We start from the raw sequence: 16,494 nt of genomic DNA, 5'->3' as shown, positions 1-16,494 counted from the left end.
GATTCATATCTTAAGGGTATATATATTTATTTAAAAAAGATACTTGGATGGATTCCTACTACGCATTTTGCAGAAAAAATATTTTAAAACATTTATCATAATAGAATGATGTGGTGGGTCCAACACCAGAAGCTAAAAATGTATTTACCGTATATACTGTATCTGTATGGGTTTACATGAAGAGATTTTTAGAGATATTTCACGGAATATTTGATAAATAATATATTTAGCATAGAATATTCAGTGAATATTCAATGAATTTATCTCAAAATATTCAAGTTTTGCTGTTGGATGCAGAAAATGAGATTATGCAAGTGACTGCATTTGAAATATGCTGGTATAGAATAAGTGTGTGTTTAATATAAGAATCACTCTGCTTGTAATTTGAATAGTATCTAATAATCTACTCTTAGAGTAACATTGAGTGGGGAATGATTTTTGTTTGCTCGAAGTATATTCATAATTTGATCCAACTGACAAAAATTAATTTCTTGGCACCTGGGTATCGCCCCATTGTGTCAAATTTTAATTGGAGTACCAAAATATGCCAATAAGTTTCAGGAGCACTTTGCATTCAACGCCACATTCATTTCAAAGTACCATAGATTCATTAACTGTAAAATTTCAATAAATTTGCTGCAAAATTTCTCTTATTTATACTATTATCAGTGAAGCCTGTAGATTGTGGTACAAATTTTTCAAGATAGTTTTTTTTGCTAAATCAAATTGTATGAATGACTTGCCTTAATAAATAGTCATTGATTTCTCAGTATTGCAGTTATAGTATACAGAACATTCACCTTACTGTAGTGTGTATTCAAAAGAGAGGAAGGAAATGCGTTGGTTATTTGAAGCTTAGGCTTCGAGAAGTTAAAATTCATCAGACTGATTTACTTCTGCTGTACCAAACTGATATGTTATTGAGTTTGATAATTGTTGATATCTTCAAAAAAGTTTTGTAAGTTTACTTACATCAGTTTATATTTAGAAATAGGAGTATAAAAATTTCAATTTAGGTGAAATTTCAATGAGGATCTTACCGAGAAATATGACAGTATATGAGTAATTAATAATTTCCCATTAATAGTATTTGAAAATTAAATGTGCTTGCATATTACCGTAGATTAAATTGATACTGTTGATTCATTTACTAATATCTGTTAGTTTTTAATTCATCACAAAACGCAAAATGCGCTCATTAAAAAGTGCGGCCCTCAGCTAATTTCTATGTTCTGTGGCTACAAATATTGCCCAACCCTGATCTTTAACATTCCATAATTTTAAATTTCCTGTATGATATTACTTATTAGAGATTGAAATACAGATGCAAAATTATTAAAAATGCTTATAAAGCACCATAAGCCACAATGTATTTGATTGCTCGAGACAACGTCTATATACAACTATGTATAGAGATGAAGTTTTCCTGAGATAAAAGTTTAGGTTATTTTATTTGTCTTATTTTACGAATAGGAATGTCAAAGAATTATATTCAAATAGAATTTCAAATATACTTATTTGTGCATTCAAATTAATTATTTGTTTCTATGTTATATTATTTCGCATTTAATTGCGAAGGCATTAATCAACAATTCAGATTAATTGCACCACAGCTTACCAAAATGCCAAATTATTTGAATACGGAATTCAATCATAAACGGAAAAAAGCTTTTGTTCGATTTATACATGTTAATGCAATTATACAAATTACGCAACTTGACACACGTTACTACCGAATCAATATCAATTTCGGATTTCAGTGTCAACCTGTGTTTTGTGTAAAAAATGACCACCCAAGCTGTTGGTCGTCCATCTAATGGAAGACTTGTATAAAACTTCCGAATTTTAAATTTTATTCATCTATCTCTTATCACACTTGATTTCAGCTACAGTGATAATTTATCGGTGATCCATGCACATTCTTCTTGTAAGCAGTTGGGTTTCATTGTATAAATAATTAAAGGGAGTACTGGATAGCTGGTGGCAATATTGCAACAGTATTATTAAATTACACCAGCTTGTTGGCAGGTCTAACTATCACCATGTTTTCATTTATTTGAAATTGAGGTTTAAGGATTGAAATATCATTTTTTTTTCATCAATTTGATATGAAATGATGGCTCAAAAATATCACATATTGGTATTACATGGGTTTTATACCTTAATCAGTATTTCAATCCTTTTTAACCTAATAGGCCTATTTGAAAGAATTGAGAAATTGAGAGTTTAGGCTGCAACAAACTTTTGTTTGGAATTTGAAAGATATATTTGTAGAATGTAGAATATATGATTTTCAGTTGTTAGTTCTAATTGGTTCTTTATAAATACGGAATTCATCCTCGCTTTGTTATCAAGGTAACAGAGAAATACTGAATATTGAAAACATCTTCATGGTCATTGAAATGTCCATTTTCACTGGTACATTGAGTTCAGTTCAGGTTAAGTTCATACAGGCTAACATGATAGAGATTTTGACCTTTATCCAAAGTGGAATGGTGCCAGTACAAATCAGAATGACTGGCTGTGAGTCTGTGACGTACTTTATAAATTTTGACGCACACAGAAACTCATGAGGAAGAATAGTTTTTTGTCAATGGGTTCATTGAATTAAGTTATCGGAATATTTGAAATTATTAGAATTAAAGTATTTATTGTCTCTATCCGAAATGTTTAGTTAAAATTAGTTTTCTGATAAATTTATTTGTCATAATAGTAGAATAGTTTTTGTCTTTTCTATTCTAGTTTCTAATTTAATTAATTTCATCTAAATATATATTCCAGCCACATCTTCACATTAAGTTAATGAAATAGAATTTAAGAACAAAAATAATAATAAAAATTAGAAATCTCACAAAGCCAAAATCAATGCGGCTTCCGTAAGCCGAGGAATAAATATTTAAAGACCGTCTTCGCCTTGTATCAGAAAGGGCGTAATTTTCGAAGAATAAAATCAGCAGATCAATTAAATAGAAAAATCAGGATGGTGAATCTTTCACTGAAGATCGAAATTAAAAGCAAAAATGTCGTCAAAACTATGCAGTTTGATCCTGCCTGCATTGTTTACGATGCCTGTAGAATTATCAGAGAGAAAACGCCTGAAGCTCAAGTAGGACAAGGTGTGTATTATATAATTGTGGGATTGTTATTTTGATATTTCAAAATGATAGTTGAATATGTAATATCCCAATACCGGTACCTCATTTAATTCAGTGGTTCCCGAACCGCAGCCCGCGGGTCAAGTACGGCCCGCGTTACAATTTAAATTGGCCCGCTTAACTTAGTGAAATAGTTCAACACTTTGTTTGTTTTACCTTTTCGTGTTCTAGATACAGCCAATTTTATGGTATTATCACAGTTCAAGCATTTGTATATTCGTAACAATACAATTATACCTGTATCTTCATCATATGTACCAGCACCGACCCCTTGCGGGCGTTTCCCTATCTTGGCCCCCGAATGTCCTTCAGCTTCTAATTTTGGCCCCTGGTCAAATACCTTCGGGAACCACTGATTTAAATGCATAAATTTATAGAACAAGAAACAAATATCACCTTTTGTGAAGAAGTGTTTCACTTTTACAGGGGGATCCATAAAACAGCTTGTATGTGATTGTGCCCAAAAGTAGGTAATCTATGACATTTTGCATAAAAACTGTCTTCTCTCTGTAATATGTTTCAAATAACCTGGGTTCTGTTTTTTGAGGGTATCCCATTATGTATCAGCCAGTGTTTTAACCCATTCTGTTTCCTGCTTATATATTATTAAAATTAATTTTCACACAAAAACCCGGTTTTAACGCTACTTTAATTATTTTGCTTATAAATATAAATGGATAAGTCTAATCTGGATCAGCTATGCTCAAATCAGGGTCAGACATAGTTAAACATGGTGGAAATAGCATTATGTACTATTTTGGATACATTTAGGGCTTTGGCGCTGCGGTGGTAAAATATATATTTAAAATCTGGGAATATTCTAGGAGAAAACTGCCATGATTATTATTTTTATTTTCAGATCCTCTAAATTGGGTTGTTTGCATAGGAAAATTATAATACAATATTATGATATGTTAAATTATAATTTGATTGACTTAATTATAAAAATGTAGGCTACTAACTGATATTTTTATATCAATATTTTTATGTGTTTGTTTTACACGAGTGGCCCGAATACAAGGCCCCGAGCTCCAAACTTATCGGAAATAGTACTAGTCAAAGTTTTACGAGCAAATTCCGATTCTCTTTGATTAATCCTTACCACAAAGATTTCAATAGACAGTGGTTGACACAGGACTTGAAACTCTCTGATACTAGATTGTATGGAAATGAGTCAGATAAAAGGGAACCACAAAGCAACTATTCTATTAGAATTATTCCATAGTTTTCAAAGAGGTGAAATTTATTGAAACTATAAGTAGGTATTGATTTGCAGTGAGCACGATCCATTATGTCATCATTGTGAATTACTTAATTATATTTACTGGTGTATGTAATTACAGGGGATAATTGGCAGACAAATATACATTCATTTCGATTTAATAATGAGAAAAGCACTTGAAAAAAAATAACCTGCTGTTCTAACACTCCCGTGTACATGTCAAGCTGGTGTAATGAATTTTACGAGAATGGCCGCGGATGTGATATAGTATTAGTGTCGATGCGTTTCCTGAGCCGTGCTGAATATGCATGGAATGGCACGCTATAATATCATACGCAAATCATTGCGCAATAAAGGTTTTATCATTGAAACTTACCCCTTGGAGATATGTCTTTTTGCGTCCCTATTCTTGAATGATCATAGCTGATTCACTTGCATGTATTTGGATATATTCATGACCTGTTATTTGTATACTGGTTGGCATTCTGTTGTCCATTCGACTTTGACGCATTACTATTTCTTGGCGTTCCTCAGATCAGATCACAAAAACGGTCACGGAATTTCCAATTTCGATATTGGTTATTATAAAAGTTTTTCGTGATAGGGTAATCGACGTATGTAGAGTTTATTAATTGATTTTGTAATGGAAGCCTATTGATCAGTAAATCGTGGCCGGTTTCTTGGATAGGCTGCGCCAAATAGAATGACGCAAGCCCTATGTGTTAAGTTGCGATATATCTTTCAAATCTACTCCTTATTCTTTTATACTTTACGCAATATTACGAAATAATTATAAAATTGTATGTTACTAGAACACTTTTATGCCATTAACCGTGATACTATTATATTCCTGTCTTGTCATCGTTAGACTATTAAAAATAAATTATTTTTTTCCGACAGTTAAATTTTTTTCGTCGTACATGAAAATAATCACATTTAGTGTCAAGGTTTTTAATTATGAGAATATGACAATACTGTCGGCCGTTTTCATCCTACCGTTCGAGGTAGCTTTTGCTTATAGGATTATGAATCAGAGCCGATTTCCGTATTTTTGATTTCACTTATGGCGGAACTATCAGTTCAATAAGCGCAAAAGACACAATAGGACTGGCAAAGCGTTCATTGTTTTAATATTCTCAAAAATTCCTTTTTTCAAATTATTTTAAACTCGATTTTACCTGTTCATTGGTACTATGTGCATTGTTTTTCAATTATTAATTATAAAAATCGAAACGTTTAAACACGATTCAATGATGATGGTAGGAAATCGGAATGGATAATAGTCATATTAACAACAACTTTATCGGCGACATTCCGTGTTTTTATTTCCCCGATTTTGTTTTTCAATTGTGCCTTTTCGAAACTGTTCGCGGATATCCACAATTGACTATTGTCAGATTGTACTTTTAGTGTCGTTTCTGACTTTCTGGTGCGTCACTATTAGAAATATATATCAGCCAGATAATACTGAATCGACTAAATAAATTTTCAATTTAAAGTGTCTGATGTGCGGATGTATAAATAAATGTGCGCATCGCTAAGATGTCTGAAATTTGATTTTCGTTTGTGTTAGATTATTACACTTAGGAAAATCCCGATTGAAAGTTATGAATGGATTATGCTTGGCCATGTGTAGAAATGAAAATATTATATGCAGTTTCCGATATTGAGTAGTGAATTTTGGTTTGTCTGATAACAAGGCAACAAAAGCGTGTCTATTTCTTACACGTCCACGGATCACGCCCAAGACGTTATTTCATTGAAATTAGTCATTTTATGTAAGATGGTGATTTGTGACGTCACAGTTGTGTCTTTCGGAGACAAACACGCTAAATTTGGAATAATGCATTCCGTATGAACAAATCTAGCCATGGCATATCAATCTTATACCACACGAACAATTTGTTTGTTTTAATTATTCGTTATTTTCGATGATGTAAATAGACATATGCAGAAGCGCTGATAGTAGGCCCATTCTTGATGACTACGGGACAGCCGTGTTAGGTCATATAAATATTTAGGTGTTAAAAGATGAGATGTCGTTATTATTATCCGGTACTGAGTGATACCTTTTGTTACTGGGATATAATGTTTTCTATAAAGAAACATGAGCCCAATTACAGGGCAATTCAGCATTGTCTTAACTTGTTTATCGTATCGAATACGCAATTTGAAATATTATCTGTCGGCAAAGTAATTTTCGGATTATTGTCTACAGTAAATTTTTTACATTTTTTTATCGAGGTTCATACCCACCAAAAACGAATTGTATGGATGTACACAATGCGTACGTATCTCTTGACGTCGTATATCTTCTTGCAAAGTCTTAAAAAACGAGAGAACGTCAGACGCATGAGGTTTACGTTCGTCTGCCCGCAGCCCTAACATTGCCTTATATGGTACGGTGATATGCCAGAAAAACGGACATCGTGCGTCAGCCGCTCTTTTATGGCTATTTCTCCATAATTTTTACTCTCTCGATCTCCACTAATGGAAGTATTTCGATTCCACAGCGCGATTCAAATTTCACAATTAAAATATTCTAGATTTGCAGTCGTAATATGGGTGTTAGGTAAATTTTTGCATCGCGAAGGAATGCAATAACCCCTGTGCTTGTTTTAGGTAGGTATCCAACATGCCCTCTCATTGACATTTTCAACCTCTGCGTTTCACCGCAACGCGAAAGTTGAAGACATAATAGGACAGGATACCAATCGCGTATGAAGGCGTGTTCACTTTGATTTGACAAACACGACATTTTCAATGGGCGGTAATCGGTTTTGAAAGCGAGGATCATGATTATTTTGCGCCTTACGTAGTTGACCACTTGGAAATAGCGGCATCTTGTTATAAAGCACTTATCATATACCGGCGATATTGTAAAATAGATGTTTGTTGACTTTGTTTGTACAGCGGCAATTCCGCAATAGCACAAGAGAAATCCAACAGGGAATATTCGGCGCTCCAGAAGTACCTATATTATGTACCTCCTTTATTTGTTCGGCTATTTTACATCAAGTTGTGTAATAGGACTGAAACCTATGGGAAGGGGTATATTCACTTGGCTAACACAGACAGTTCCCGAACTCCTAATAGAAAAAAAATAACGAAAATAAGAATAAATTTTGCCCTAACCCTAACCTGGTACACATACTAACTACAAGATTACTGAACATACTATACAGATAACATTAAACTTAAGTTAGCAAGGGCTGTCCTAAAATTAAAAGCCTTTAATATAACCGAAATGCCCCTAAAATTGAATCCAACTATGTGTATAAATCGTAAAGTAAAAGCACAGAATATAGTATTATATTGAAGACTATTCATACCCTCTCTCACATAAAATACCTCACAAGCAAGTTTTGAAAACAAATTTGTTAATTAGCCACTGTATTCATAACTTGTTTTCAATTTAAGCAAAATGATTATCGATTTGCTTTTGTCATAGAGAGCGTATTTGCTAATTGCTTTATAAATCAAGTACTCAATATTTATTAATATCAAAATTGTTTAACAATGCTATTCACATACAGATGGCTTATAATTTTTACATTTTTATAAAGTTGTTTTCTTTTATTTCAGCTCAAGATTTCAGTTTATTTCTGTCTGATAAAGACCCAAAGAAAGGGGTTTGGCTTGAATCTAGAAGGCCATTGGAATATTATCTGCTCAGAGATGGGGTAAGAAATTGATAAATATTTTTTTTCGATAAACATTACATATTTTTCCGAAACTTCAGAAAATACCATTTTAACTACAGATATGGTATAATATGTGCAAATTTATGAATAGCTTTCAGTCGATGAGTATTTGTTAAACAACCAACAGAAATGATTATTAAATAAAACATCAAAAGCCAATATTTGTTTCAAGATGGTTGGAAAATATATTCTTCTTATTACGTTCATTTACTATTTTAGAGCATCAATAAAAACAGTATCTTACTGCTTTTCATGCGTTAAATTCCGCGTTGTTTCAAGATGGTTGGAAAATATATTCTTCTTATTACGTTCATTTACTATTTGAGAGCATCAATAAAAACAGTATCTTACTGCTTTTCATGCGTTAAATTCCGCGTTGATCGCTGCAGGGTGTGTTCTACCAGGACAGCATTTTTATCATACCAGAAAATCTCTGTTTGAGTAATGTTAAAATGTATCCTTCAATCTTAAATAGCGGGCATAAAGGTGTTTTATCAAATGAAATATAATAAAACTTAATACTGATTAAAATAAACCTAGGTAGTTAAGATATATTGAGACTAAATTATGAAATTGTAATAAAATTTTATAAACATCCCATTATCCCTATGCAATATTTCATTTTCAATTTGTTATATTTGAATTTATCTTTTTTGTTCAGGATATATTGGAATATAAGCAAAAACAGAGGCCGCTCAAAGTACAAACTTTGGACGCCAGTATCAAGACTGTTATGGTATGAATAAATGAATCCATATAAATATTGTATTGAGTTACAAGAAGTGTTTTTTTTATAATAGAAAATATTAAAAACAACATTCTGCCATCTGTTCTGTTATTGGTAACAGCCTACTCTAATGATAGCGTGGTCATTTCGTGACCACCCCCACCCAGCCTGTGCTGAGAATGATCATTTTTGAATTTGTTTCTGCAGATGATAAAAAGTAATTACACTCTCTGTCTCTCTGTTCAAATTAATAATTTTTCACAGACAACAATGACTGAAAATTTAATAAATAAGCACATATTTACATTCTCCTCAATATCAGCATCATTCTTAAAATTAATATTTTCATACTATTTGTACTGTTTTAGATTGATGACAGCAACACAGTAGGACAATTGATGGTCACTATATGCACCAGGCTAGGTAAATATTTCTAACTTTTTAAAATTTCTATTTCAAGATGTATTTTTGTTTTTAGCGTTAATAAAAACATGGTCCAGTGATTGGTGGTGTAATATTTTACCTAGCGGCATTCAAAGCTCATGTTTTGCCTTAGCTTTTCCCATTTTTTTGCCACTGTCCATAATCTGGACGGTGCAATCTCAGGCTTAAATATTTTGCCCTCCACCTCTCCCATTGGGTAGGCAATTCCCAACTACATAGATTACAGCCTTTCCAAATACAAAAGTACTTCATTACATATCATGAGGTCTCTTGTTTGGAGCAAAAGGCATGATATAGCACCATATAAAAATATCTGAAATTATATTTCTTTTTTTAGATTATTTTATTATCATTATAATATATTATAGGTATTGTGAATCACGAGGAATACTCTCTCGTAAGAGATGTTGCGACCGACGATGGAGCTAACCAGAAAAAGGTATTTCAATTTTCAACGGAATATTGACCGCACAATAACTATGCAATGTTGATTCACTTTTCTCGTATTTTGTATTCCAAGTTATTAGAAGCTATTGCTTGGGGAATAATTGATTGTATTGAAATTTTGAGTACTTGTAACTCAGTTCTAAGATGCAATTATGCTTAATATTATAAATTGAAATTATTCCAGAGAAAGATATCTAAATTATTAATGATGCACAGATTTTTGTTTCTATTATTGTGTCAAATTTCATAATTTTTTTCGGTACCATTATTGTTGTTTATTGTTTATAGAGCGGAGGAACATTGCTTCGAGGTGACACTGACAGAAAATTTGAAACACTGAAAAAGAAACTTCATACAGATGATGAATGTAAGTTGTAACTCTTCTTGAAATTCACAATTACATATTTTTATCATGTTTGTGGGTTCAGGGAAAATTTTCAATTACTGAAATTTGACTCTGGTTTCCTACTTCTGGTCAAGAAAAATCCCAGATTGTGAGAAAACTAAATATTGATCTCTGTGAAAATCAAATTTTGATGACAAAAACTTTGGCTCCTTTATTATTATCATTAAACATTAATAGACTCTTAATACCGATAAATAAAATTATTGAGTTTTCTGTTAAAAATTTAAATTTCGAATCCTATTATCAACATTTTATTTATAAAATTTTAACTTGGACTCTGCATTCAAGCCATTTGAAAATACAACTCAAACTTCCTACTCCCAATTCTGCACTCCTGCTTTTTATTCTATACAAATAATATTCTCAATTTTTAGTGAACTGGTTGAATCATGGACAAACTTTACGAGAGCAAGGCGTTGAGGAACTGGAAACCCTCATTTTGCGACGAAAATATTTCTATTCTGATCAAAATGTTGATTCTCGTGATCCGATCCAACTCAATTTACTTTATGTTCAATGTCGTGATGGAATTATCAAAGGACAATACCCAGTTAGTGAAAAAGATGCCACGACATTTGCGGCGTACCAATGTCAAATTCAATTTGGTGTTCATAATGAGAAAAAACATAAACCAGGATATCTCGAGTAAGGTTTTAATTTTGGTCCATATCAAATTTTTAACTTTATTTTTGGCCGATTATAACTCATGGCAAATCTGTAAATTAGGTTGAGCTAAACTTATTTTTTTATTCGACTCTTATTCATGCCCTTCGCCCCTTTATATAAACTAACAAGGGGAAAGGGCTACTTTTTTTTAGAAAAAGAAATACTTCTGTTGGCAATGCCAATACTTACCCAATTTTTTATACTCTGGGTAAGGTTGGGGCATGGGATTTAAACCCCAGATGTGTAATCTGCGATGCCAACACAGTGAAGTGTAACGTTTTACCATTATTAATCATCCAAACTAGAGCCCCCGTTTTTTGCGTTTTGTAATTAATAATTGTAAGTTAATAACGTAGATGATTATCATTCAAATTTTTTCCTTTTTCTTCAATGATTTAGAATATATATATAATCAAATATTGATTAATAATATTAATAAAAAAAAATTTTTGAAACCTGAATAAATTTTGAAAAAATCTTTTTCTGAGATTTATTATTATAAAAAAATGTGTATCCGCCTTTTTTAGACTGAAGGAATTCTTACCAAAGGAATACGTCAAAGCTCGTGGCCTCGAAAAGAAAATTTTTATGGAACATAAGACACTCGGACAAATCAATGAAATGGACGCTAAATCACAATACGTCAAAAGATGTAGAGGGTTGAAAACATACGGTGTAACTTTCTTTTTAGTCAAAGTAAGTTTATGATTTTACTGTGATACTGGAATTTATAATGAAAAACCAAAACATGCTGTTTTTATCAAAATTTTCTCCTTCACTTCGCTTTATATTGATGATTATTTTTTGTGCAGGAAAAAATGTCAGGACGTAACAAGCTTGTTCCACGTTTGTTCGGGGTTACAAGAGAATGTGTAATGAGGGTTGACGAACGCACCAAAGATGTTATGAAAATTTGGCCTCTGACCTCCGTCAAAAGATGGGCAGCATCACCAAAGTCTTTCACATTGGTAAGTCAACTGAAAATTTATTTAATTACAATGCGTTGTGACAATATTTTACAGATTTTTTTCACATTATGTTCAGTTATCAAATTGAAATTTTTTTCAAATCTAACAAATATTTTTATTTTCAATTAGCTTCGAGCCCCCTCAAAAAATTGTCTACAGCCCCCTTTGTGGGGCGTGCCGCACTTTTTGAGAATTACTGCGCTATGCCATCAAGCTGTGCGAATTGCCTAAATCAAATTCCTTATTTTTTTCAATTTCAGGATTTTGGTGATTATCAAGAAGGCTTTTACAGTGTTCAGACAACAGAAGGTGAACAAATAGCTCAACTCATTGCGGGTTACATCGACATCATTCTGAAGAAAAGATCGGCAAAAGATTCGTTCGGTCCAGATGGAGATGAAGAAGCAATGATGGTAGAAGATAGTGTTTCACCCCTAAGGTGGGTGGTTTAGGTTTTTTCTATAATCGGTAAAGAATTTTTTGTCTTAAAACGACAGGTACCAAGATAGCAACACATTGTTTTTAGTGCAATTGATGGTACTCCCGTAGTGTGTGTACCCAGTTTCACGTAAACAGGACTCAAACTATGATACAAGGGTTTCGAGATTAAAATTTTGATCATACAAAGTCGACTTGAATTTTTTAAACTAATATTAGAACATTAGAATGGTTCTCAACCAGGGGTTCCGCAGGTCCGTGAAGCATTTCCAGGGCCCAGGGGGTCCGCGATTAAATTAAGATTCCAGGGAATTATTTGCAGTTTAATATCGTTTTTTTTTGGAATACGCTCGAACATTTACTGCCTATGACAATGTGACAATAGCCTACAAAAACTATTTTGATTTATCTACCGTAGACCTATTGTGACAAATACGAGTTATGACATCACGATGATAAATACGAGAACGCAGCTACAGTGATTTCAAGGGATTGTGGTCACTGGTCACGTTCTCATTTGAAGCGAATTAGCTGTTTGTTCTACAGCCAACGTGTAACAAAGGAGATTGTGTTGCTTTCTAAAATTTAATCAGCATGGCTAAATCAGGAAAGTAGAATCAAGTTAATTGAGAAAGTTATCTTGAAATTGGGTTTACCTCAATGTCAGAGGATGGCAAGGAAAAACCGCAATGCGTTTTGTGTTATGCTGTTCTCAGCAACTTTCTCACAAATCACTTTCTCAGTTTTGGTGCGCCATTCTGCCGTCATACCTAAAAGAATTGATGGAAGCATTACGTTTTATTGTTTCATTGTCCTCCACTTACATTTGTGAAAATGGATTTTTTGCTTTTGTTCATATCAAATTCAAGGCTCGAAACCAACTGAACGTTGAAGACGATATGCGTCTATCGTTATCAAAAGCACGACGACGTATTTCAAGACTTGCTTCTGATATGCAACAGCAGAAACCCCATTAAGTGTATTTGATTTGACAAAATAAATGAAAATGTCCACTAGTTTGGTGTTATTTTTGACTTGGTTAAATCTGTATGGAACATTAGGTTGCTGTTTAAGCTATAAACTAAATTTCAAATAAAAAACTTTAGAGGGGTCCGCGACCGCTTTGAGAGAACCAGAAGGGTCCGCAAAGTCATAAAAGTTGAGAACAACTGTATTAGAATATGCTTTAATGAAGAAATATTATAAATTGAAAAGAATAAATTTTGGTATTTAATAAGGTATTAGAGTAAGGTATTATTTAAATGTGAAAACACAATTTGATTGTTAGGATCTGGAGCCATGAAAACTCCCAGCTCCCTAGACTCATGACTCAAATTATGAGAGAAATCATTGTTTTTCATTTTATCACCCATCCGAATCAATATCATTATTGCTGACCAAGTGCTCGAAATCAACCTTAATTCACAAGGAGTTCCCCATTACCAAATTCTGATTCAAGAATGCATAATCACTTTTCCGATCCTTACAATGGTATGCCAATCATATACTCAAGCTTTGGGTAAAAAAATTGTTCAAATATCACGATTGACTTAGCAAACATACAAACACAAATTGAAATTCCAATGTCGGTATTAAGAGACCTCAATGTATATTGAAACAGATTGGCATATGGTGGCTCACCTGGCTATATTTAAACTTCGCGTAAAATAAATATTGTTTCATGGTTTATGACCTTCTAGCTAGGATAATAGTGGCTTGACAATGTATAGGAAGTTTGTTTATTTTTTAAATGATTTAGATTTTGAATTTTCAACTTTTTATGGCAGTAACTCTTAATACAAATATGTGGCCAATTCAGTAATGTCTGATTGGAATTGACATTTTTGTGGTTGTGAACCTGATGTCAGTATTGATTACCAGGATATGACTATGAATCATTCCTGTTGACACTATTACTATGTTTGGTTGATTGTCAGATGAGGAAATTTGTGGTGATTAATAGGGACTTGCTATTTCGAAGGTACTCCCGAAGTATGTGAACCAAGATGGCGGACACCAGAATGTAGTATGCGTACCAGGGTAGGGTTAGACCATAATTTCAGGTACAAATACTACGGGAGTCACTACTACGTTCCGGTGTCTGCCATCTTGGTTCAAATACTTAGGGAGTACCATTTCAAAAATTACCTTCCTTCACCAAATGTGTGATAAATTGGGTTGGCCATGTCGAAGGAATTTAATTTCGCCCGGGGATGGGCAATTCCAAAAAAATTTACTGTTCTAAAATACTTGAATCAAATTCGAGATCCTATTTTTATTTAAATTATTCTGGAAAATAGTCTAATTTCAAGCGCTTCTAAAAATTGTAGCTGCTCAAATGAAAACCCTTAAAAGCGACTTTGTGAAAACATGTATAAAGAAATCCATGGTGTTCTGAATAGTTTTTAGTTAACTTCTTTCAGCTAGACAAATTATACGTTATCTTTAGATCAATCAAATGACGTCACATAACTTTGATCGATCACTCAAGTCTGTGTCGCGCCAGTCAATGATTTGCATTCGTAGAATATTTCTAAATTTGTCTGATGACATTACTCGACATTGTCAACGTATAAAATCATTTTTGACATCACTATCCTAAATCTCAAATGACGAATGGTATAATTTGTTTGTTAATCATAAGTTATATTATTGATCGTCATGGAAAGATTCCTGAATGTATGACATGACATATTGTGAGAATTTGCATAGTGGAGGTCAAAGATTTTGGCTGAAACTGCATTTGCATCACTTCAAACCATGATGTTGTTAAATAGGGTAGAAAATGCTAAATAAAATATATCCATTTCATTCTGGAAACAGTGACTGATTGCACATCATTGCTTTATTTCGGAAAAAAAAATTCTCAAGACCTATTCGATATGATCAATTGGACATATTTTTGTCAGTTAACGTTCTAGTAAGTCGATAATTCTGCTCTCATTTACATGTTAACCATTGTTTTTAACTTTTTACTATTTATTTCTTTAGAGCTCATTACATGGCCCACCATTCCGGGACTCAAAGTCAAATGCGACAAGGTAATGTTGCAGTACCAGGAATCATAGGATCGTCATCAGCTCATCCTGATCGTTATTCAATGGGTGCCGTACAAGGAGCTTCACATGGAACTAAACATAGTAACTTGAGTTACGGTGGACAGCCTTTGGTAGGTTTCATTTTCTGTCGTTTTTGTCTGTATTATGCTGATTGGCTGAAAAATATGAATTTGCTGCTAATTTAAATAAAATCAGATTGGAGAAGATTGATTTATTCCAGTTTAGCAAAAATTGAAGAAGTTCTATTGACAAAAAAAGCTGTAGCACAATGCTGCTTCAAAAAGTTTTTCGAGTTTTTTGGCATCAATGCAAAAATCGAGGCTATGGAGTCTTTTTATATCCAACTCCAATTTCAAACTTAAAAAAAATCTGCACTCAAATTTATACCTGAATTTCCCAGCTCTGGGATGAAGAAAATGGTTGAAAATAGTCTGAGCAGAACAATAGTTTTGGCATATGCAAGCCTTTTTAAATTATCTGTTGAAAATCTTATTTAACTTGATGCATTTGGAGTTTACGTCAGAAATTTGGACTTTTATGATCACCAGTGGAAAAATAATTTTGATTCTGAATATGGCTCTGCTCCGACTCCAGTATCAATAAAAACAAGCCCAGCTTAAACTCAAGACTAGTCGTGCCATGAAATTTTGTTTTATGGTTAAATACATACTCTTAATTAACGCTATCAATTTACGTATTACAGACAGCTGCACAGCAAGCTTTTATGGGAAACATTGAACTTGGTTACAACGCAGTACAGGCAGCACAAGATGATTTAGACGGGAAAAGCGAACTTCCGCCACTAGGATCCGATGCCGTAAGATTTTTAGTTTCATTGGATTTGTGGAATACAAAATAACTTTCGAATATAGATTCATTTTACACACTATAAATAAATGCATACTAATTTTCAATGTTCTAAAACTTTGCCATTAAGGCATATTTATTCAGACAATATTCAGTAAATAATAGTTTAAATTTATTTGATTATCATTCAGGCTGCAAAACAATGGAGACAAAATGCTTTGGAAGAAAATCGTCACAACATACAATCCAATCTGGCAGCCATTGATGCAGCTACTGCAACTGTGATAACACAGACTTCAGGTGAATTTTATAGATTCCTAAAAATTTAACCAAAATGACATGGCATTCACTGTGATACTGGATTTCTTGTTTTAAATCAGGGGTGTGCAACCTGCAGCCACACGGGCCAAATGTGGCCCACAAGGAAAAATTGTGCGCCTGAAAAGTGCCA

The 16,494-nt window shown here is 33.1% G+C and overlaps 1 protein-coding gene across 8 annotated transcripts in view; it reads left to right on the top strand.

The window, feature by feature from the left end:
* The first annotated feature begins 2,785 nt into the window (after positions 1-2,785).
* The window catches only part of LOC120332624 (talin-2-like), a 43,840-nt gene continuing 30,131 nt past the window's right edge, over positions 2,786-16,494 (top strand). For all 8 annotated transcript variants that reach the window (XM_039399919.2, XM_039399916.2, XM_078119188.1 and 5 more), the window contains exons 1-13: positions 2,786-3,116; positions 7,963-8,060; positions 8,743-8,817; positions 9,177-9,231; positions 9,621-9,691; positions 9,988-10,066; positions 10,480-10,750; positions 11,299-11,467; positions 11,584-11,739; positions 12,000-12,178; positions 15,169-15,346; positions 15,940-16,053; positions 16,235-16,343. In XM_039399919.2, coding sequence (XP_039255853.1) covers positions 2,981-3,116; positions 7,963-8,060; positions 8,743-8,817; positions 9,177-9,231; positions 9,621-9,691; positions 9,988-10,066; positions 10,480-10,750; positions 11,299-11,467; positions 11,584-11,739; positions 12,000-12,178; positions 15,169-15,346; positions 15,940-16,053; positions 16,235-16,343 — 1,690 coding nt within the window. In that variant the 5' untranslated portion in view covers positions 2,786-2,980. The remainder of the gene's footprint in view (positions 3,117-7,962; positions 8,061-8,742; positions 8,818-9,176; positions 9,232-9,620; positions 9,692-9,987; positions 10,067-10,479; positions 10,751-11,298; positions 11,468-11,583; positions 11,740-11,999; positions 12,179-15,168; positions 15,347-15,939; positions 16,054-16,234; positions 16,344-16,494) is intronic.

Source organism: Styela clava, chromosome 13, assembly GCF_964204865.1.
Source record: "Styela clava chromosome 13, kaStyClav1.hap1.2, whole genome shotgun sequence".
NCBI lineage: Eukaryota > Metazoa > Chordata > Ascidiacea > Stolidobranchia > Styelidae > Styela > Styela clava.
This window is presented reverse-complemented; position numbering and strand designations above follow the sequence as displayed.